The sequence below is a fragment of the Aaosphaeria arxii genome, assembly GCF_010015735.1.
Source record: "Aaosphaeria arxii CBS 175.79 unplaced genomic scaffold BU24scaffold_8, whole genome shotgun sequence".
Lineage (NCBI taxonomy): Eukaryota > Fungi > Ascomycota > Dothideomycetes > Pleosporales > Aaosphaeria > Aaosphaeria arxii.
The window spans coordinates 243244-261709 of record NW_022983481.1 but is presented as its reverse complement, the minus strand read 5'-3'; the positions used below and the strand labels follow the sequence as shown (position 1 = coordinate 261709).

General features: G+C 50.8%; 9 protein-coding genes across 9 annotated transcripts; 4 read left to right on the top strand and 5 right to left on the bottom strand.

Moving 5' to 3' along the window:
* Positions 1-94: 94 nt before the first annotated feature.
* BU24DRAFT_425748 (uncharacterized protein) lies at positions 95-1389 on the bottom strand. Its single transcript, XM_033528814.1, has 3 exons — positions 940-1389; positions 325-875; positions 95-262 (listed from the first exon to the last, which is right to left on the bottom strand). The coding sequence occupies exons 1-3, from the start codon at positions 1175-1177 to the stop codon at positions 104-106; spliced, it is 948 nt and encodes a 315-aa protein (XP_033380255.1). The 5' UTR covers positions 1178-1389; the 3' UTR covers positions 95-103.
* Positions 1390-1497: 108 nt separating this feature from the next.
* Positions 1498-2840, top strand: BU24DRAFT_425746 (uncharacterized protein). The gene has a single exon (XM_033528813.1). It carries the CDS (start codon positions 1659-1661, stop codon positions 2571-2573), a length of 915 nt encoding a protein of 304 aa, XP_033380254.1. The 5' UTR covers positions 1498-1658; the 3' UTR covers positions 2574-2840.
* Positions 2678-4331, bottom strand: BU24DRAFT_485218 (uncharacterized protein; the record flags this gene model as incomplete). The annotated part of the gene is made up of 2 exons (XM_033533380.1): positions 2678-3551; positions 3593-4331. The coding sequence occupies 2 exons, from the start codon at positions 4329-4331 to the stop codon at positions 2857-2859; spliced, it is 1434 nt and encodes a 477-aa protein (XP_033380253.1). The 3' UTR covers positions 2678-2856.
* Positions 4332-5284: 953 nt separating this feature from the next.
* On the top strand, positions 5285-7893 carry BU24DRAFT_425744 (actin-like ATPase domain-containing protein). Its single transcript, XM_033528812.1, has 8 exons — positions 5285-5440; positions 5504-5655; positions 5709-5970; positions 6022-6306; positions 6362-6816; positions 6886-6946; positions 7026-7341; positions 7410-7893. The coding sequence occupies exons 1-8, from the start codon at positions 5363-5365 to the stop codon at positions 7445-7447; spliced, it is 1647 nt and encodes a 548-aa protein (XP_033380252.1). The 5' UTR covers positions 5285-5362; the 3' UTR covers positions 7448-7893.
* BU24DRAFT_266118 (uncharacterized protein) lies at positions 7622-9629 on the bottom strand. Its single transcript, XM_033522544.1, has one exon. The coding sequence runs from the start codon at positions 9184-9186 to the stop codon at positions 7909-7911; it is 1278 nt and encodes a 425-aa protein (XP_033380251.1). The 5' UTR covers positions 9187-9629; the 3' UTR covers positions 7622-7908.
* Positions 9630-9784: 155 nt separating this feature from the next.
* Positions 9785-10814, top strand: BU24DRAFT_425741 (uncharacterized protein). The gene has a single exon (XM_033528811.1). It carries the CDS (start codon positions 10082-10084, stop codon positions 10529-10531), a length of 450 nt encoding a protein of 149 aa, XP_033380250.1. The 5' UTR covers positions 9785-10081; the 3' UTR covers positions 10532-10814.
* A 997-nt stretch (positions 10815-11811) lies between these two features.
* Positions 11812-13630, bottom strand: BU24DRAFT_353739 (Protoporphyrinogen oxidase; the record flags this gene model as incomplete). Its single annotated transcript, XM_033523790.1, has 3 exons — positions 11812-12483; positions 12536-13222; positions 13283-13630. The coding sequence occupies 3 exons, from the start codon at positions 13628-13630 to the stop codon at positions 11812-11814; spliced, it is 1707 nt and encodes a 568-aa protein (XP_033380249.1).
* A 263-nt stretch (positions 13631-13893) lies between these two features.
* BU24DRAFT_375196 (uncharacterized protein) lies at positions 13894-16022 on the bottom strand. Its single transcript, XM_033524587.1, has 2 exons — positions 15377-16022; positions 13894-15316 (listed from the first exon to the last, which is right to left on the bottom strand). Exons 1-2 carry the CDS (start codon positions 15766-15768, stop codon positions 14128-14130), a joined length of 1581 nt encoding a protein of 526 aa, XP_033380248.1. The 5' UTR covers positions 15769-16022; the 3' UTR covers positions 13894-14127.
* Positions 16023-17121: 1099 nt separating this feature from the next.
* BU24DRAFT_396554 (RNA-binding domain-containing protein) lies at positions 17122-18164 on the top strand (the record flags this gene model as incomplete). Its single annotated transcript, XM_033525309.1, has 5 exons — positions 17122-17204; positions 17438-17494; positions 17547-17646; positions 17700-18060; positions 18106-18164. 5 exons carry the CDS (start codon positions 17122-17124, stop codon positions 18162-18164), a joined length of 660 nt encoding a protein of 219 aa, XP_033380247.1.
* Between the last annotated feature and the right edge of the window lie 302 nt (positions 18165-18466).

Here is an 18466-nt window from a genome sequence, read left to right as displayed (position 1 = left end):
TTCTTTCGCATTATGAATCGTACATAAGTCCTACAAAGTTTTCCCAATACCGATCAAGAATAACTAACAAGTCTATCACAAGTGCTGCTCTATCCCGGTTTCTCTATCCAACACGCATCTGGCGCCAGTCTTCTGGAAGGAACCTCCTAAGCTTGACGCGTAGAGCGGATTGTCTAATCTTGTTCCACCATGTCCGCATCTGTGCATCGAAGTCAGGAGCTGTAGGCGAGATGTGGGTGAAATCGGTCCCTTCTACAAGTTTCTAAGCAGCTCATTAGTACACGACCAAGTCACACGCGCCTCGACTAGGATCTCTGAGCTTACCTCTTTCAATGCAAGACCAATAAACGCTATCACAAATGCCACCCACTTCATAGTCGTAGCAGTGTTACGGAACTGACTGCCTCCTCGGAACTCCAGTGTATTCGAGCAGCCTTCACCAACAATATTCTTGAAGTTCCACAGCACATATCGGTTAGCTTGCATGAACGAATACAAAGCCTCCGGTGTCGAGATATTGTTCAACCTCTGCCGCACCGTTCGCAGCAAAGACATCGAAATACCACCTTCGCAGGCTTGACTCAGTCCACCACCGCCGGACTTCGAGTTCATCACGCAGTACCGATTCTGCCTCCGGGTGAAGGGCAAGATCGAGTGCACTGCGTCTTCGAACACCACGGCCGCGAAGGCCACGCTCTTGAGTTCGGCCATGGAGAAGCGCTTTTGGGCGTTGGTCGGCGTGACGTGGACGTGCCCGCCGCAGGTCTTCTCCTGTTGCACTTCGAAGCCCACGCTCATGGCCTCCCAGAACTCGGCGAGAACTGATGTGATCTTGCCGTTTGTCTGCAAGACGGGGGATACGATCTCCATGCATACTACGAATAGAACATCAGCCTTGCTGGGGAAATGCGAAGGAACTGTCTATACAGGGTCCCTTACCGAAATCTTCGTGAGCTCCCTGTAGAGAGCCATCTTTAGTGATGAACCATTTACTGCTGTAGTACTCTGGATGTGCAGAGTATCGGAGACTCAGGTCTGGTGCAGCTGGGACATTTCGATTCTCGAGCTTCTGAGCCAAGTGCTTGTACCAATCCTGGCGAGTGAAATTCGGCCGACGAGCATATGGTCGAACGACGGTCTCGATCTCAATTCCGAAGTTGTAGTAGGAGTATGTCATGGCGAGCTATCTTGGAGACTAAGTGAACGCTGTAAAGATCTGCAAGATACGATAGGGGATCCTCACAGAAGAACATTTACTACAGCGCGGAACGTCCCTGTTGATCCATCTTCATATCCCGTCCTGTCCATATTGCCCCTCCAATCGTGGACGAGCGTAGGCTGTGACTCCACCATTGCCGCCAGGCGTCCATTTCCGGCGAAATTCAAGAAGGCAACATCCAACCTGGAACATGGGTCACACAGCTGAGCTATATATCCCTGCATGTGGCTGCTGCACGATTTCAGCTGATGCAGACTGTGCCCGCACGCTTACGTGGCTTATCGCTTTGGTTTGTTGATATGTCCTCAAGCCACAAGGCTGATCTTTTGTGCTGGCGGGTACTCTTCCTGAACCTCCAACCTCGACAACGACCATTTCGAAAGTGTACAAGTTTAAACCGTTCAGTAAAGTTTTTCCTTTGCTTCACAGAAGAGTTATTATGTCAAATTCAAATGTCCCTATGCCTCCTCCTCGACCGGGGCCGCCTCGCATCCGGACGCTATACTTCGCGTTCGGCAGCAATCTGCATCTCCAGCAGATGGCCGAGCGCTGCCCAAACAGCAAGTACATCGGCAGAGCCACGCTACCACACTTCCGATGGATGATCAACCAACGCGGATACGCAAATGTCGTCCGCGCCGAGGGCTACTGGGTCGAAGGACTTATCTTCGAAATCGACGTGGAGGATGAGAGACGTCTAGACAAGAGCGAGGGAGTCGCCAAACAGTGCTACGTAGACCGAGATCAGAACGTCATCGCCCCATGCTACAGGAAAACGTACGAGACGATGATTGTTCATCGTGCGCCGAGCGCGCTGCTGAGGAGACCGGTACCTTGGATCGTGGCGAAAGGAGGACCCCGGAAAGTGAAAGACGAGGCGTTGAAGCAGGGCTATTCGTTACGTGAGCATCATCAGTCGAAGAAAGAGCATGTTTTGGTCTACTGGAGTCCGGATTTCACGAGAGATGCACATCCTAAACGCGAATACATCAAGCGGATCAACAATGGAGTGAGAGATGCTTCGGTCTTGGGTATGTGCCCTGACTACGTGGAAAATATGATCAGGCCATTCATCCCACCAGACGGTCAAGCTACTACCGGGACCCATGTGTACCCAGTGAAGAAAGAAAAGATCGTTTCGCCAGCTATTTCGAGGTTACCTAGAGACGAGGGAGGTGCGATCAGGATCCAGCAATCCGACTTCCAAGATTACCAAGTTAGAGAAAGGTCCCAAGGTCTTCCGAGGTTACCAAATCGTCCACAGACTTCTCGTTTGACCCGCTCCCGTAGTTTGGCAAATCGCGATCCATACCGATCTCGAATTGGAAAGATATTTGAGTATTTTTCAACTTAAAGGGGTACATAGATGATTGGGATGATTGGAATGCTGGTTACCATAGAAATTAGGGCACTTATGAAGTGCATTGGTTCAGATAGTTGAGCGTGAAATGACATACGTTATTATTCGCAAGTTTGCGAAGAAGCAGCAACAGCTGTTCAAAGCAACGAATTTTGTGGATTGGAGATATTTTTAACCGAACGAATGCTAGTTCAAAGGCTCTATGATGATAAGTAGGGATATTTGTATTCATTTACTCAAAAATAACGAGTTCAAACAATACGTTCATATTATCCATTTACGATGTCCCATGCCTAAGCGTATTCTTGAATTTCTCTCCAAACTTCCTTTTCGGCTGCTGCTGCTGCTGCTGCTGCACTTCCCCTCCCGTATTCTTCACTGGAATCGGCTCTCTTCTGGATTCCCCCTCGATCCACCTAAGCAAAGTAGGACCTTGAGGAACCGGAATGACTGCGCCTATCCTGCCTGCTACTACCGCGATCCGGGAAGCATACACCGCGCTTGAATTCGAAAACCCTTCCCCCTCTGGAATTCGACTATATAAGCCCGGCGAGATGTCAAAGAGATACGTCACGCCCGGCACTTGACTTTGCGAACTCGTTGGAGCCTTGACGACCTTCCCGCCTTGTAGCAAATCCACACAAGTGTATGGCGAGAGATTAACGTCAGTGGAGGTGACAGCGCCGGAACGCAAGTCATCATTGAACGACGTCCACGCGAAGTAAAAGTGCGTTGTAGCCAGTTGGAGACGGTGAGCTAAATCTAGCGCGGGCCTGATGATGTTGCGTCCAATCGAAGTTCTGATTTCTTGTATGTCTTTTGAGGGCTTGACGACTAGAGGCGAGATGATTCCGAGAAGCTCTTCCGTCTTTGAGCGGTCGTAGGCTTCGCGTCGCTCGGTGAAGCCTTTTTCGTGAGTGAGGGCAGTTAGGGCTTCGACGCGCCAGTCGCGGCAGTGTGGGGCATCTGTGTCTGTCAGACGTTATTCGGGTGTTGAGAGCAATAACATATACCTCTTGGAACGTGGCTCATTGACGACTCAATCCTGTCAATTGTCGCGATGATGTTCCCTTGCTTATCTTCTCCCCGGAGAGGGATATAGAAGCTTGGATGGAAAAACTCCCGATAGAGGAATTGAAAGATCACAGATATCACGATCCACTCGTCATTATTCGAGGCATTCATATGCTGCATGCCTCGCCGACTGACAAGATCGACAAATCGTTTCGCGGGTTCTCGGGCGTATGGTCTACTCCGCAGACGATTCTCGTCAAGCTCGTCCAGGACGGTCTCTAAGCGATTGGTGACCCATCTGTGTATGCTATTGAACAGATCCGAAAATAGTTCTTGTGCCTCGCTTTCGGTGATGTCTGTCCTCCTCGGCTGGAGGCGAAAGATGTGGTTACGAGCATCATCGAGCTGTTTGAGCGCTTTCTGCTCCGCTCGCTGCTTCTCTGTGGCCTTCTTCTTCGCCTCTGCAAGCTCGGTCTGTATGCGCGATGCGTCTCCTTGATGTTGTTGTAGTTCCGCCTGGCACGCTTGTAATTGTCTTTCCACGCGCGCTGTCTTCTTCTCTTGGAATTCGAGCTCCCTTTGTCTTTCGTCGAGTATGTCGTCCATGTCGAAGTATTCCTTCTCCCGGTCGGCGAGTTGCATCTGCAGCTTGTCTCGCTCTTTCTGCAATGCCTCGAGCTCCTTCAGGAGATCATACTTGTCTCCGTAACCTCTTGTTCCGTCTCCTTGGTGCGCCATTGGTGGTTGGAATTATACGTCTGTCGTATCAATATGGGAATAAAAAAGCTGGTCTGGTTAGAAATCATCAGAAAAGTAAGGCAACAACTATGCCACCCCTCGACTCTGAGGACGGTGCTACCTGGTACGTACTCGACAGGTGATCCAGCGTAACCACGATCGATCGCTTCTCAGTCCTGCAAATTACCACAAAACGCGAATATTGCAAGAGAACTCTTGTCGCCCTCCAGCTGAAGGAAATCAATAACACTTTGGCGAGAACAATTGCCGTCGGATCGTCGCTGCAAGGCTGCCAAGAAAAACAGCTGGATAGCGATGGCACAAGCATAGCCTCAGCCTGATACCAGCACAACTTATCTAGCAACCCAGCATATGCACGTTCCCAAGGAGGGGCATTGCTATTGGCAGTTTGGTGCTCGAGGCAGCAAATGTTGCAATGTACGGCTGAATCTTCGCGTCCAGGCGCGTCGCCCACAAGGCTGCCAAGCAATGAAGGCGATTGGAGGACTGCGATTGACAAAAGGACACAAGGCTGGGATTTCAGGTAGCGAGTTTGGTGGTCAGACGGAATATTGGTGGCTCTGTTGGCCAGGGTCAATATATGTCCTTTTGTTTCGAATGTCGTGCCATTCCAATCAGGGAGATTTATATGGCGAACCACGTGAAGCGAATGCATGCGGACCGAATCTGCCTGTTGCATCTGCTTGGCTCAGTGACTGAACTTGCATTCGCCTAGCAGTGAACCCTTTTGGAAAGACCCTGACAAATTCGCATGGCTAGGCTGAGTGAAGGGCTGGAAAGAGAGCTGGCATATGGGGGCTACAAAAGACACAAAGCCACATTGGTGCAGATCTAGGCCTGGCTGCCTGGCTACATGCCATGAGGCTCAATATGGGCAGCCCATGATTCCCTGAAAACCAAAAGGTCAATCTCCTTCAGCCTTTCGTCCACACATACAATGGGAGGAAAATTGCTACTTGCACATCGACGACGACCTCTATCCAGGCAAACGACAGCTTCAAGATTGCAACATGAGTTCTCGCAGGATCATAGTGTCCATAGATTTTGGCACGACGTTCTCTGGACTCGCGTGGGCGGAGACGAATAGGGTGGGTTGTTGTTCCGGCACCGCGTTCAGCCTGGTGGATGATTTTGTACTGATGTAGACGCAGGCGGACCATCAATATGTCATCGATAAATGGCCGAGTAATACATCGTCGACGACTAGTCCAAAGGTGCCGACTGAACTACGGAAAGTGAACGAAGGATTTCAATGGGGGTTCGAGATTCCCAGGAAGGCGAAGCGGAACAAATACTTCAAGCTGTATGCCAGTTAGAGCTCTCAGACAAATTTCAGATAACTGATCACTCCAATAGCAAACTTGACGATCCAATCTCCACAACCACCGACACTCGTCCTCCGGAAGAACTGACACAGCTCTATCTTTCGTACTTATACAAGCACATGGTATCCGTTCTAGAAGAAAGGCTTTCATCCAGTGTCGTGCGAGACACCCCTCTAGACTTCATTCTCACAGTACCAGCAATCTGGTCACAGGCCGCGAAACAGAAGACCGAGACCGCAGCAGTCCGAGCTGGCTTCAAAGGCGCAAGAAAGATCCATCTTGTATCTGAGCCGGTACGTAAGTGTCCAACATGATCCTCAACCCTCGCTAATTGGCTCCCCTAGGAAGCGGCAGCGATATACACCTTACACAGTCTCGGAGCACCCACTCTGCGAGTAGGTGCAACGTTTGTAGTGTGCGATGCTGGAGGCGGCACCGTGGATCTCATCTCTTACAAAGTGCAACAATTGAGTCCAAAGCTCAAGGTCAAAGAAGCTACAGAAGGTACCGGTGGAAAATGCGGCTCTTCGATGCTGAACAATCGCTTCCGAAGGTTCTTGAAGCAGAAACTTGGTGAGGACTATTGGACGGCGGATCGACTTGTAGAGGGTTTGAACACTTTTGAAGATGTAAGATTATACGGACATGGCTATCATTCATTGACAGTATACTGAACGTTCGCAGTATAAGAAGACATTCACACCAAACGGCGAGCCACTCTCCCTCCGCGTCGAACTCCCCAACGACCCGGCCCGCGACATACGCCGCAACCGCTTCCGCATCAAGCAGCGCGACATGCAGCAAGAAATCTTCGAACCCATCATCAAAGACGTCATCAACCTCGTCCAAGAGCAAATCTCCATGGCGGGCAGCGACGTGGCCGCCGTGCTGCTCGTCGGCGGATTCGGACAGAGCGAGTACCTCAAGGACAGGATTCAGACGTCAGTCGGTTCGGCGATCCGGGTCCTGCAGCCAAGCAATGGGTGGACGGCCGTTGTGCAGGGCGCTGCTATGATCGGCCTCACGCGCGCCAGCGCGAACCTGGCACAGGTGAATATTTCGGAAAGAGTGGCGAGGAAGCACTATGGGACGGAGCTTGTCACATCATTCGAGGCTGGCGTGGATGAGGAATGCAAGAAGTAAGTCGATCACCCTCCACCGCTTCGGAAAATTCTGATTTCGAAATTTCGAATACTAATGCGGATTAGATTTTGGTATGAGAAATGGAACTGCTGGGCGGTCAAGAAAATGCATTGGTTCATTGAGAAGGTGAGGATATGATCCTGGAGTAGAATTCTTCGTTGTTTCCACAGGGTCCACATTATGGTTCCACTAACATACCCACAAGGGCGTCCCGTATCCCGAAGATCGTCCCTCCACCATCTCTTGCAACATCGACTTCCCAGTCCGCAGTGGGGCGGATGCTGCTACGACCATCAGCGTCTATGTCAACTCTGCCGATAGGAGCGCCCCACGGTACATGAATGCCAACACAACGAAGGTCGCTACTCTCAATGTGGACGTTGGCCGCGTCGGGTTCGGCAGGAAGCTGTTCAGTAGTAAGAAGAAGAGAATGGCCGATGGACATTGGTATTACCAGTTCAAGGCATTCATCGAAGCTGCGTACGAGAGTGCTGACATTAGATACACACTGAAGTTGAAAGGTATGAGAGTCTCGATAGTGAAAAGCTACGTCACTTTAGATCTACACCGGTGCTGACCCTGAGAATAGATAAAACGCACGATGTGATTAGAGTGGACTACGATTAAGGGTCCACCTAGTAAGAGGTGTACCTCGAAGTTGACCGAGTCTCCGCGGATGCATCCGCATACTGATATGTCCACGCTTGCTGTCCGTTGCCTTCGACAACTTGGCGAGATGCAGACTCCACCGCCGATCTATTATCTCATGCACGTTCTGAATCGCGAGATAGAAGCTCGATAGAAGCCCATGAACAAACTGCCAGCTAAATGCACAGAGAGAGGAAAATCCCAATCTATTCTCTAAAAAAGCCATCTATCAATAAAACAATCCGCTAGCAAAGGGGTATAATGCAGCAGAAGAAAGGGAAATCTATATAGAACCCGGGTATCTGGAGTTCGGTCGTAGAATCTATATGTATGTACAATATTATCGAGACGACAAACCTCACTATAACGAGGAATGTCCTGCTCATGTTCCTATTAATTATGTCGGAATTATTAATGCAATGTCGCTGATGAAAATGCGTCTATTCGACCCCCACGATCGCGCGCTGGAGGTCCATGACCTCATATTTGAGATCAACAGTATTGCTGCCGTCGACGAATGCACGAGGAGCAGCTAGAAGGGCGTCTAGAAAAGTCTGAATACGATTCTGTGTCACGAGTTCGACTCTCCTTGGGATGTATGGCGCCGACCCCTGAAGGTCAGCCGGATCGGGAAACACAGCGGAATGCTGGAATAGGTGGTTCAGCCTCAGCCGCTCCAGCCTCGGCATATCTTGGATTGCCTCGAGGGGCTCGAGCCACGTCCCGGAGGTGAGTCCGCACTTCTGGATGTCAAGGCTCGTCAACTGCTCGCCATGCGCGCGGAGCAGCGCGAGCAGCGATTCGTAATCGAGCATCAAATCGAACAGCTCGATGCTTTTCAGCTTCGGCCACATGGGCGGTGTCGATAGCCCGCGAGAAACCGGGAAAGAAACGGATCTAGCGGGGTTACTCCCCTGCAGGTAGAGCCCACGAAGATTCTGACATCCACCGAGCAGTTCGCCAAACCACTCGGAGCCGGCCACGGAAAAGAGCTCCAGGTTGGCGACGCCGCCTGCCAGCTCCTCCCTCCACGCCTTGGACGCCAGGTCGAAAACCGCGTCTTCTTCGATCTGGAGCTGTACTTTGGCGCGCCCGCGCAGCACCCCGGACATCTCCAACGCTCCGAATGCTACTTCGTACAGTGGGCTGTCACGGTTGTCGAGTGCGTCCAGGAAATGCCGCCCGTCCTCTGCGCCGAACATGCCGTACGAATTGTCTGATTCGTACTGCAGCATTGCTCGAGCACCGCAGCGGCACGCTCGTCTCGAGTAGCTCTCGTCGAGGTGGAACGATGAGTGATCCAGTGCCACGACATCGAGGTTCTTGAACGATCGGAACGTCAGAGCGAGGATCTGGCGGTACCATCCGCTCTTGAGTCCCTGCTCGTGGCTCTTCTGCAATAGTGCGTGGCGGGCGTGGAAAATGTGTGCAACACGCTCCCCGCTTATGGTAACCTTCCGGACATATTTGGAGAGCCTCTCGTTCTGGGATATCTCGTAGAGGATGTTTATACTCTCTGGGTGCAGCATGGCGACTACTTCGTTCAGGACGCGGGTGCCGAAGGTGTGGAAGGAGTTCTCGTAGAGATGGCGGTTCGTGAGGCGGACATTGAGGAGGGTCTGGATGGGGAGGTGTTCGTATACGGAGTGGAGGAGCTCCGGGGGGAGGTCGAGGATTCGGAAGGGTCGTTGCGAGGTGCCATTACTGAGGTTGTTCATATAGGGATTGTTGCGGTCTGCATTGGAAAAACGGCGAATGCTGTTGGTGATTTCTTGGGCGTAGTATGCTGAGGCCCTTCGGAGTGTGTTAGCTTTGCTCTGTTACATACTCCGGGATGACATTGAGCTCCTAAGAGCTCTCTTCCCAACGCGGCCATGGAAGATCTGTGGGCATTGAAAAGGAATCTGGTATAGTCCTTACCATGCTTGAGCATATGCATAGCCGGAAAGGGGTGGTTCAACCCCCCTCGACGTCAGAACAGGTTCAAACTGCATTGATACGGAATTGGCAGAACGTTTTGGAAGCAAACGATCGGAACGAGAACAAAAAGAATGTGTGAGAGAAGAAAGAAAAGAAAAAAAGGGTTTCCGCGATAGTTGAACTAAAATAAATGCAATTGGGGAGACCGCACCGCATGCTATCGACCTACCTAGTTTAAGTTATCCACACCACGAGAGTCTAGAGAGAGAGGGTCCCACGACCCACAACCCACGCCCGCCCCGGCTTTGTTCCCACCGCAAAGGGACAAACTCGGCGGAAAATGGATTATGCCATGCCATCTAGATACAAAGTGCTAAAGGGGAGAGGCAATAATGGGCAATTCGGAAAAGCAAATTTTACCGTCGGTATGGATCTGGGCCTGGGGCGAGGACATTATTCAAGTGGGTTGTGTGGGTACGGATGCTAACTTTTGGAACTAATTTAGTTGCAATACCATACCTTACAAGCACTTAGGTAGGAGGTCTTCGGGCGAACCCTGAGGGTCTCGTGGTCGAAACCCACGATACTACTCCGTACTGTGCACATAAGAGGGAAAAGCTGGTGTGGGACCTGTACATTACGGAGTAGCTTAAGGTCGTATGTACTGTGTACATGTAACTATGTATGGTATGTATGGGTATGGATTATTATCTTATCATCATTCGAGCATTAAAATCATTCGAGCATAATTATAGACCAACACCAGATCCCTCCCATCCCATCATTATCTCCTGGTACAATCAAGAATTTGCAATGCCCCATGCCGATAGAATGACTTCTCACGATACCGTGTTACACGTCACACTCAGAAATCCACCGTCTTCCCAAACTCTGCACACACCTGTATCAGTAGCGCCTCGTATTCTGCATCTACCCGTTAGCACAAGCTATCTATCCCCATCACCAATCACACCATATCGAGCGTTTTGCAATCTTTTGCACAACAACAGCTCCACATGCAATCGAACATCTAGAGACATTTGTGGGGGTGGTGCAACTTACGAACAAACGCGCCGTCAGTGCAGTAATACACCCGCTCGGGCGCATACAAACACGGCGATATCGACGACACGAACTCGTTGACCTGCTCTTGGTCCTTTACACACAGGCACCCGAGGTCTGCAGGGTCGCAGCCCAGATATTTGCCTTCCTCTAGACAGTTTGCCTGTGGGTGGTGGTGAGTGATTGTTACAAAGATTTTATTCAAGTTTTTCTCGTTCATGGTTGCACGGCGGAAGACAGCGGAAGGGAGTAAGGGAGAGACGTACGGCGCCGCAGCTTGGTAATTCGAAACCCCAGGTTAGTGATGGAAGAGCTGCCATCGCCATGGCAGTTAGGTATCTTGATGTTCTCATCGTGTTCTGTGTGGCTTCCGTGCAGCCTTCCTTTTCGATCCAAGTGTCCGTGTCAACCCTTCCAATGCTGGGCGAACGTAGTCGATTCGGGGTAGGTATGAGCGAGTAGTTCAATCAATCAATCGAACGGCGGTGAGATGGGATAATAATCAATACGTCTCGGACTCGGAATAATATCGTAATAATTATCCTTAAACCTCCCTCTGCATTCAAGAATGCAAATATTCTTTCGTTGTATTCGATATTCCACCGTTTGTTGTGGTTGTGCACCCGGCGACGTTTGCGAATTTGGTTGAGGTTTCCGAATGCAGTAATTCGTCTGAAACAAAGGGAGACACGTGCGTTTGCAATTCCAAATGGGACGCTGGATAAATCAACAGGGATGCCGGGATGCCAGTTATTAAGCGATTAAGGAGTTCCGTCCGATAATAATAATAATAATAGATAGGAATATTGAAGAAGAATAGATCGTAAATCGTGGAGGATTATAAGGATTTAAGAAATGGTACCTGCGCGGGCTGGTGATCGATGGGGGATGATGATGTAGATGCGGGGAAAGTGGTCGAGACTTTAATAAGAGGGTCAGCCGGAACTCTGCGCCAACGACAGACTGCGAAGAAGGTCCAGTGACACCATTTAGTCCTTGTAAGACTCCAGATCGCGCCGTACGACTTGACGGTGTGGGTCGCACCAATGTGTGCGCTCTGTCATTGTTGCTGGCCCATTACGCAAAGGTCCTGAGCTAGAGCAAATGTCTATGACATCAAAAGTAAGGCGTAGCGTAATGTGACGCATCAGCTGGGTGTTGTGCTTCCTCAAGCCACCGAGACTGTTTTTAGGCACCGTTAGCGATGGACTGGCAGAAGTAATGATGAAGTGCATGTGTGTATGTACGTGTACTGTGCGTACGTACACGGCTCTATTGTTACTCGTACAGTTTCTCTATGTCGTGACTTTTCCAGGGACCTTTTCATATGTACAAATGAAGTGCTTTTTGCTCGCACCTCTCTACACGTGCGTAGGGGCTCTAATTTTCAACATCTGGCTCACTGGTTGTATGACATCAGGCCTCTCATCTGTGTATGCCTCCAGTCCTGTCTGTCGTCCCTTCCACCCGCTCCCTCTCATGCCTCGAGCAAGCTCCCATGCTCCCTTGATGCAGTCATTCACACCTACTCCGTTGAATTGGCTGGAGACAACCCTCAGTCTTCCTCCATACCGAGTCCGTAGGGTTCCGTCGAGATCTCTCATTCGATCCTCGTAGCCCACTGTGTACTGCGCGATAGCATCTTTGTGTAGATTGACATGGCAGACGTCAGGCTCTTCGGTGATGCCTAGGTGCCTCTTCAAGACGGACTTCGCGAGCTCTGCTCCTTCGTCGTTGTCAGGGAAACCCACCCAGTCGTCCCACCAGTGGCCGCCGAGCATCACAGTTAGTTTGGTACCAGGAAGAGAGTCTTGGCCCGTGATGGCATCGTGATCAAAGATGACCCCGAGGGCACGTTCAGGGTTCTGTTCGAATGGAACACTGCGGGGGATCAGATAGCCAAACCCTTTGACTGGAACAAGTTTGGGGTTTTTGAACCACAGGTTGACTACCATGACATTGACGAAAGGAGTGACATTTTTGTCGCGAAGCGTGGAAACGACAAAGTCATACTCCTTACTTTCAGGCGAGCCCTATGGAAATGGTCAGCACGGAAAGAGAATTGGGTGGAGGAAAAGTACATACCTCAGTAGTAATTCGAATCTTTTGGGCCCCTTCGACCTTTTCAACCCCCTTCACATTTGTGCCCATTGCAAAATCTACCTGCTCATTCTGTCGTAAACTCTGCTCGATCGCTCGCGGAAGCTGCTGCAGGCCCTCTTTGAAAGTAAAAGTACTTTGTCTACTAAGTTCACGCAAGAGGTCTTCGGGGAGGTCGAGCTCGTCTTTCATAGCTCGGTACTGATCCCACGCGTGTGCAGACCAAGGAATGACCATTTGCCCAGAATCGCTCTCTCCATTCACCCTGAACAGTCCGCGACCGACGGAGCCATGCATGCCCTCTAGTTTCCACGGCAGCTGCAGAAGCGTCCGCGCACTCAATTGGTAGATGTCGCCGGCGTAGATTCCGTGGAATACGGCAGATACGATGTTGTTTGCTATGCGCTTGTCGACCCTGCGAGAGAGGAAGTCACCCACTGACTCGTCCCTCAGATTCCGGGGTCGAGGCTTAGCCCAGCTCTCGAAAGCTATATTCCATGCCCCATCCAAGATACCAGAGTTCCATAGCTTGAGAAGTGAGAGAATATCAATATCCTCTGCACCAGATGGGAGGCAATTCAGGCGGTTCGGGTAGTAGATATAACGGTTCTTTGCACTGGATGACTTCTTGCTTGTACAAAGTATTTCATCTTCAAGACCAAGATCCTCGACCTGATTTTATTAGCACACGCAATAAACGTTCAAATACCAACTCGGACTAACCAATTGAACCGTTGGCAGAGCTGCTGCCCCAGGCCTCAATGTCCTCGGCCCATACTCGAGCACGACATCCCCACCTTCGACCTCCACCTTCCTCGACTTTATCCAACCACCCGTTTCATCACTCCGTTCAATGACCGTAATTTTACTCTTAGGAAACTCCTTCGCAATGAAGTGTGCGCTCGCGAGCCCGGAAATACCAGCACCGAGCACCGCGATGTGCTCAGGCTGGTCCGCGGCAACCTGCGTATATTGACGGCGGTGGTGCCGGTGTTGACATTGCGTGGAGAGGAGCGGGCGGGCTGAGACGTGTCTCTTCAGGTTCGACTGAAAGAGCGCAACATGTCTCTTGAGCCGCATTGCCGCGTGTGGAATGCGTTCGTGGAGCGTGTTGGCGGATAGCTACATGCGTGCGAAGGGAAAGCAGTGGGAGCTTTTTTGTGGTGACGTGAAGGTAGCGGAAAATGTCCGAGCTCGGCCCGCGATGTCCTAATTGTTAATGCATACTCGATAACTACCTATAGTATCGGTAACGATCGAGTACGGCAATCAATGATGTTAGATAAATCACGATCCAATTCACGATGAAAGATATTAGGAGAGAAAATTTAAGGAGAATGCGGCATAGAGCCGCGGCGAAAGATATCATGAGTTCCATTTTACCACGAGAAGCTATTCTTCGCGTCATTGATACACCATCAGAGGACAGGTCGAACGGTTGCCATAAACCAACTCGACCTCGAAACACCACCAACGCCGCATGCCTTTATACCATGTCCAAGAGATATAATACATTCATCTATAAAGGCCCAATTCCACTCTGACCAATGGCAATTCCATACTTTGCTTCATTCGTGCTATGTTGCAATTTGAACGTCTTCTGTGCTCTTCCCAGGAATAATAAGTTCCTCCTCTTCGTTCTCGTCGACAAATTTTCGCTCACTGACATGGTTGTTCCCATCCTCCTCGCCAGCCTTAGGAGCCACCCAGACTTTATCTTTGAAAGTCTTCTTCTGGCCTTCGGCGTGTTTATATGGGCAGCGGAAGTTCGTGCAGGGGGTATACTTGCACATGACCGTGTTATGCCAGAATTTGCAGCCCGGAGTTGTGCAATCTGCACCGTTGCGGCATGCGGGCATGCTCGGGTGTTTGTAAGGACAGTTGAGAGGGTCGCGGCAATTTGGGAAGAATGCGCACTCCTGCTCAGACTGGAACTGCTGTCGTTGTGCTGGGGATGGATGCTTGCCAACGCACTTCTTGTTTTTGCAAGCAGCGCCGTAGGTGCACTCGTTTGACATATCAACTGGGGTGCCTTCAGGTGCAGCTGGAGATTGATGGACAAACGGACAATCGGGTTTGCCACACCGCAGGTTGAACTTGCACATTGTGGAGGAAGGATCTTGATGCTCGGTATCCATGGCTGAGTCGCCATTCTCTGCGCCTGGGGCACTGTCGGTCATAGCCTCATCTTGCGACTCCTTCTTGGAGAATTTCGATTGCTTGCCACCTTGCCTTGACTTGTCCACTCTATCGCTGAATGGTCGCCCTTTGCCTCGGCCATTCTGCTGGAAATTCGGGTTCACAAAAGGACCAGAGGGTGTTTGTCCAGAGAATATTTGCTGCATCATCTGGGCTTGCTGCTCGTACATTTGCATGAGCGCCATCTGCTGCTGAGCATTCAGCATGCCCGGCATGCCGCCATTTTGACCCATTGGTGGCATCCCAGGCATCCCAGGCATTCCGCCCATGTTGTTCATGCCCATGCCTCCATTCATGCCTCCTGCGCCCATATTGACACCGACGTTGCCCACACCACGGCCATTAGCCATCGCGTTAAGACCACGCCCAATGTTCTGGCCGCGAGGACCTTTCGGAGCGTTATGGGAATGCGAGTTGATTCGACCAGCGCCTCCTGCTCCCCGAACGCGATGAAGCGCAGAGTCGTCATGCCTATTCATCTGCTTGTTCATTTGGTTCAACATACGACCACTTCCAGATATCTTCGCGCCCGAACTTCCGTTGCGCATTGCTTTTGGCCCAGTGGGACTGTGGTCGACGATCAGTTTGCTGGCACGCGAGTTGAGATTGGAATGCGAGGATACGTACATGCTACCTTGACTAGCGTCGCCTGAACCATCCATATCGGCATCGTTGCTGCCCGAAGCATCATGTTCCATTTGGTCGACATTTGCATGGGAAGCATCTGCGCTGGCTGCCGTTGGGTCTAGTTGTCTGCGGACAAAATCGATCTGTTCGAATAACCAATGCGCAAACTGTTGTGTTTCGGGATTCTCGGGTCCCAGATCGAGAAGATCGTTGGAGAGCTCAGAAGCGATTTGCGACTCGTTCTTGTTATTACCGAGCATGAGAAGTATGTATTCGAAGATTGTTGAATCTTCCGCGTCGCCAGTTGTCCACCCATACTCAGCAAGCTTGGGTTGCACTACGCTTTGAAGCGCGGACGCGAACGGGGTTCCAGAGGAGAAGTCGACTGCCATATTGAAGGTATTGGCGAGGTGCGGGACAGATCGAAGAGAACGAGGTGGTGATGATAAAGGGAGGGAGTAGAGGTGGCGTTGAATCGCCTAGTCGCGTTTCTTTCGTGCACTTGATGTTCAGGCCCAACAAAGGATTTCTACGGAATGAAAGGTTCCTATCAATATGTCGCCTGCAGAATGCGCAGGGTGTTCGAGTTGTTAGGATGAATTCAATGGACCTTGTGTTGTGTTTGAGGTGGATTGTGAATGTGGACTTGGATTCGAACACTATGCAAGACATGCACTGAAGGTTCGAACGCACAGACACAGCGTCGGAGGAAGGTATCCCCGAGATGCTAGATTATCACGTGATATAGGAACATCAAAGTGCAGAGCATAGAATTGATAATTATTGTACAGTAATGCAGAATGCCTAGTAGATACTCATATAGCAACATAGCAAAGGGTGAAAGTAGCTGATGTAATTGGCTAGAAGTTACTGGATTAATTGTCGATCTTCTATTGAAGAGAGACGAAGTTCCTTAGGTAGGCGTTCCGCAAAGCCTTTTTGAATCCCTCTTCAGAAAGATTCAATTTTTCGTTGAAGGCAAGAGCATATTCATGATCTCAGACATATGTCTAAGATTATTAGATTTTAATCAGATGCGCGTGGGACGGTTCCCGAGGTCGCGACTACACAACATATGCGTACATCTCCGTACATACTGCAGAGACAGGGATTGTACAGGAATGATGGCGCCAAAAACACATGCGAATCATAACTACGTACTTAGTTGTCGAGATCTCCTTACTCATAGTCTGCATGAATCGCCATTCACGGTACACGGGAATAAAAGTTTCATTTCTTTGCGAATGCTGGTAACATACTTTGATAGAATGCTTACCCAAGTAATACCTAAGTACCTAGCTATAGTCATTCCTATTTCAGGTGTATTCACTAATCAGATAGCTCAACAAGTCGATGCACATATCCATCCTAGCACATCCCAGACTCATGAAGCCGTCAAGCGCAGTAACATTGCACATTTGTATATTGCGTGTTGTGCTACTTCTCCTTTCCGTTGTTATTTATTGGTTGTATTGCTGTTGCTGTTTCGGTATTAGTCAACGTCATACCAAAGGCCCGTGCGCTCTTTCTTGTTGCAGGCTAGTTTCTTTCCTGGCTCGCTGCCTTCCGCTCTTCAACCTCACCTTCTCCCTCACTTCTCTCTCTCTCCCTCTACACCTCACCTCTCTTCTCTACCTCACCCACCTCGCCATCCTCTTTCTCGTCAGAACCAACAACATCACGATCGCCGACACAACTCTCTCCATACTCGCATCTCCTTATTGGAAGAGCTCTTCTCGGTCATCATGTCTCGCGGTGGCACGACCTTGTACGTGACTGGCTTCGGCCATGGCACGCGTGCTCGTGACCTTGCCTACGAGTTCGAACGGTATGTATTTTATCGCATCTGCCAATCTGCCATCCTGCCCTCCCCGAGCATCGTCATTCTTCTTGTTGTTACGATCCTACTCTCCCCTCATTACCCCGACGACACTGGCCGCCAGCCTGCCAGCTGTCTCCATGTCGCAACATCTCCGCGCAAGCCGGCGCCATCATCTTGCCCTCTTCTTCAAAACCTACCAACAGGTTCTCATCGCATCCATCCCGTCTAACACACGCAAGGTACGGCAGACTTGTCCGTTGCGACATTCCAGCTCCTCGCTCGGCTTCTAGCAGACTGTAAGTGACTTGACTCTTTTAAAAGCCAACGGCTATCAACTGATAATAGCAGCTTTGCCTTTGTGGAGTATGAAAGCCGCCGTGACGCGGATGATGCTTACCACGAGATGCACAACAAGCGCATTGGTCGTGATGATCTCTTGAAGATCGAAGTACGTCTATTCAGCCTTGGTTTAGACAAGGCTTTCCATTAACAATAATCTAGTGGGCGCGCACGCCTCCATCTGCATCCTGGCGTTTCGATTCTGGCCGTGACCGCAACGGCGATCGCACTGGTGATCGCAACGGTCCTCGCCGCGACCGTTCTCCTCGTGGCGACCGTGGCGACCGTGGTAGCCGCAGGAGCACCTCCCCTCGTCGCCGTGGTGGTGATTACTCTCCCCGCAAGGACGATCGTCGCGAGCGCGACTACGATCGCCGCGACCGTGATCGTTCCCGAAGCCCCGATGACCGTGACCGCGACATGAAGGACCGCGACCGCGAGGAGGAGCGTGACCGTGACCGCGAGCGTGAGCGCGACCGCGATCGGGAGCGTGACCGTGAGAACGGTGCAGCTGGTGAGGATCGTAAGGGCGAACAGCCCTCCTCTGCCACCGAGCGTGACGTCCCAGTCGAAAAGGCCGAGTCTCCCGCCCCTGGTCCTCATGACGATCTCGATACCGCCGAGTAAAAGCCATCCAATACCGGCGCTAATACTAGTCCAAGGGCTGTAGTATTCGCGACCTAGTCGGAATGGCAGAGTAAGGAGACGTGGGGGCTTTTCAACGACAAGGAGTTTCAATCTCTTCAATTTGTTCTTTATGGTGGTGGTTCAAGCACTGCAGGACTCGACTTCTCATTGATTCATTAGGCTGCCCGATCTCGATACGGAACCTTGTTCTTGGCGAAAAAAACGATTGCGGCGAGTCCCTTTACGGTCCGGTCGAGTATCACCTTTTTCATCGGTCGGTCACACGCAACGGTCTTGCGAAA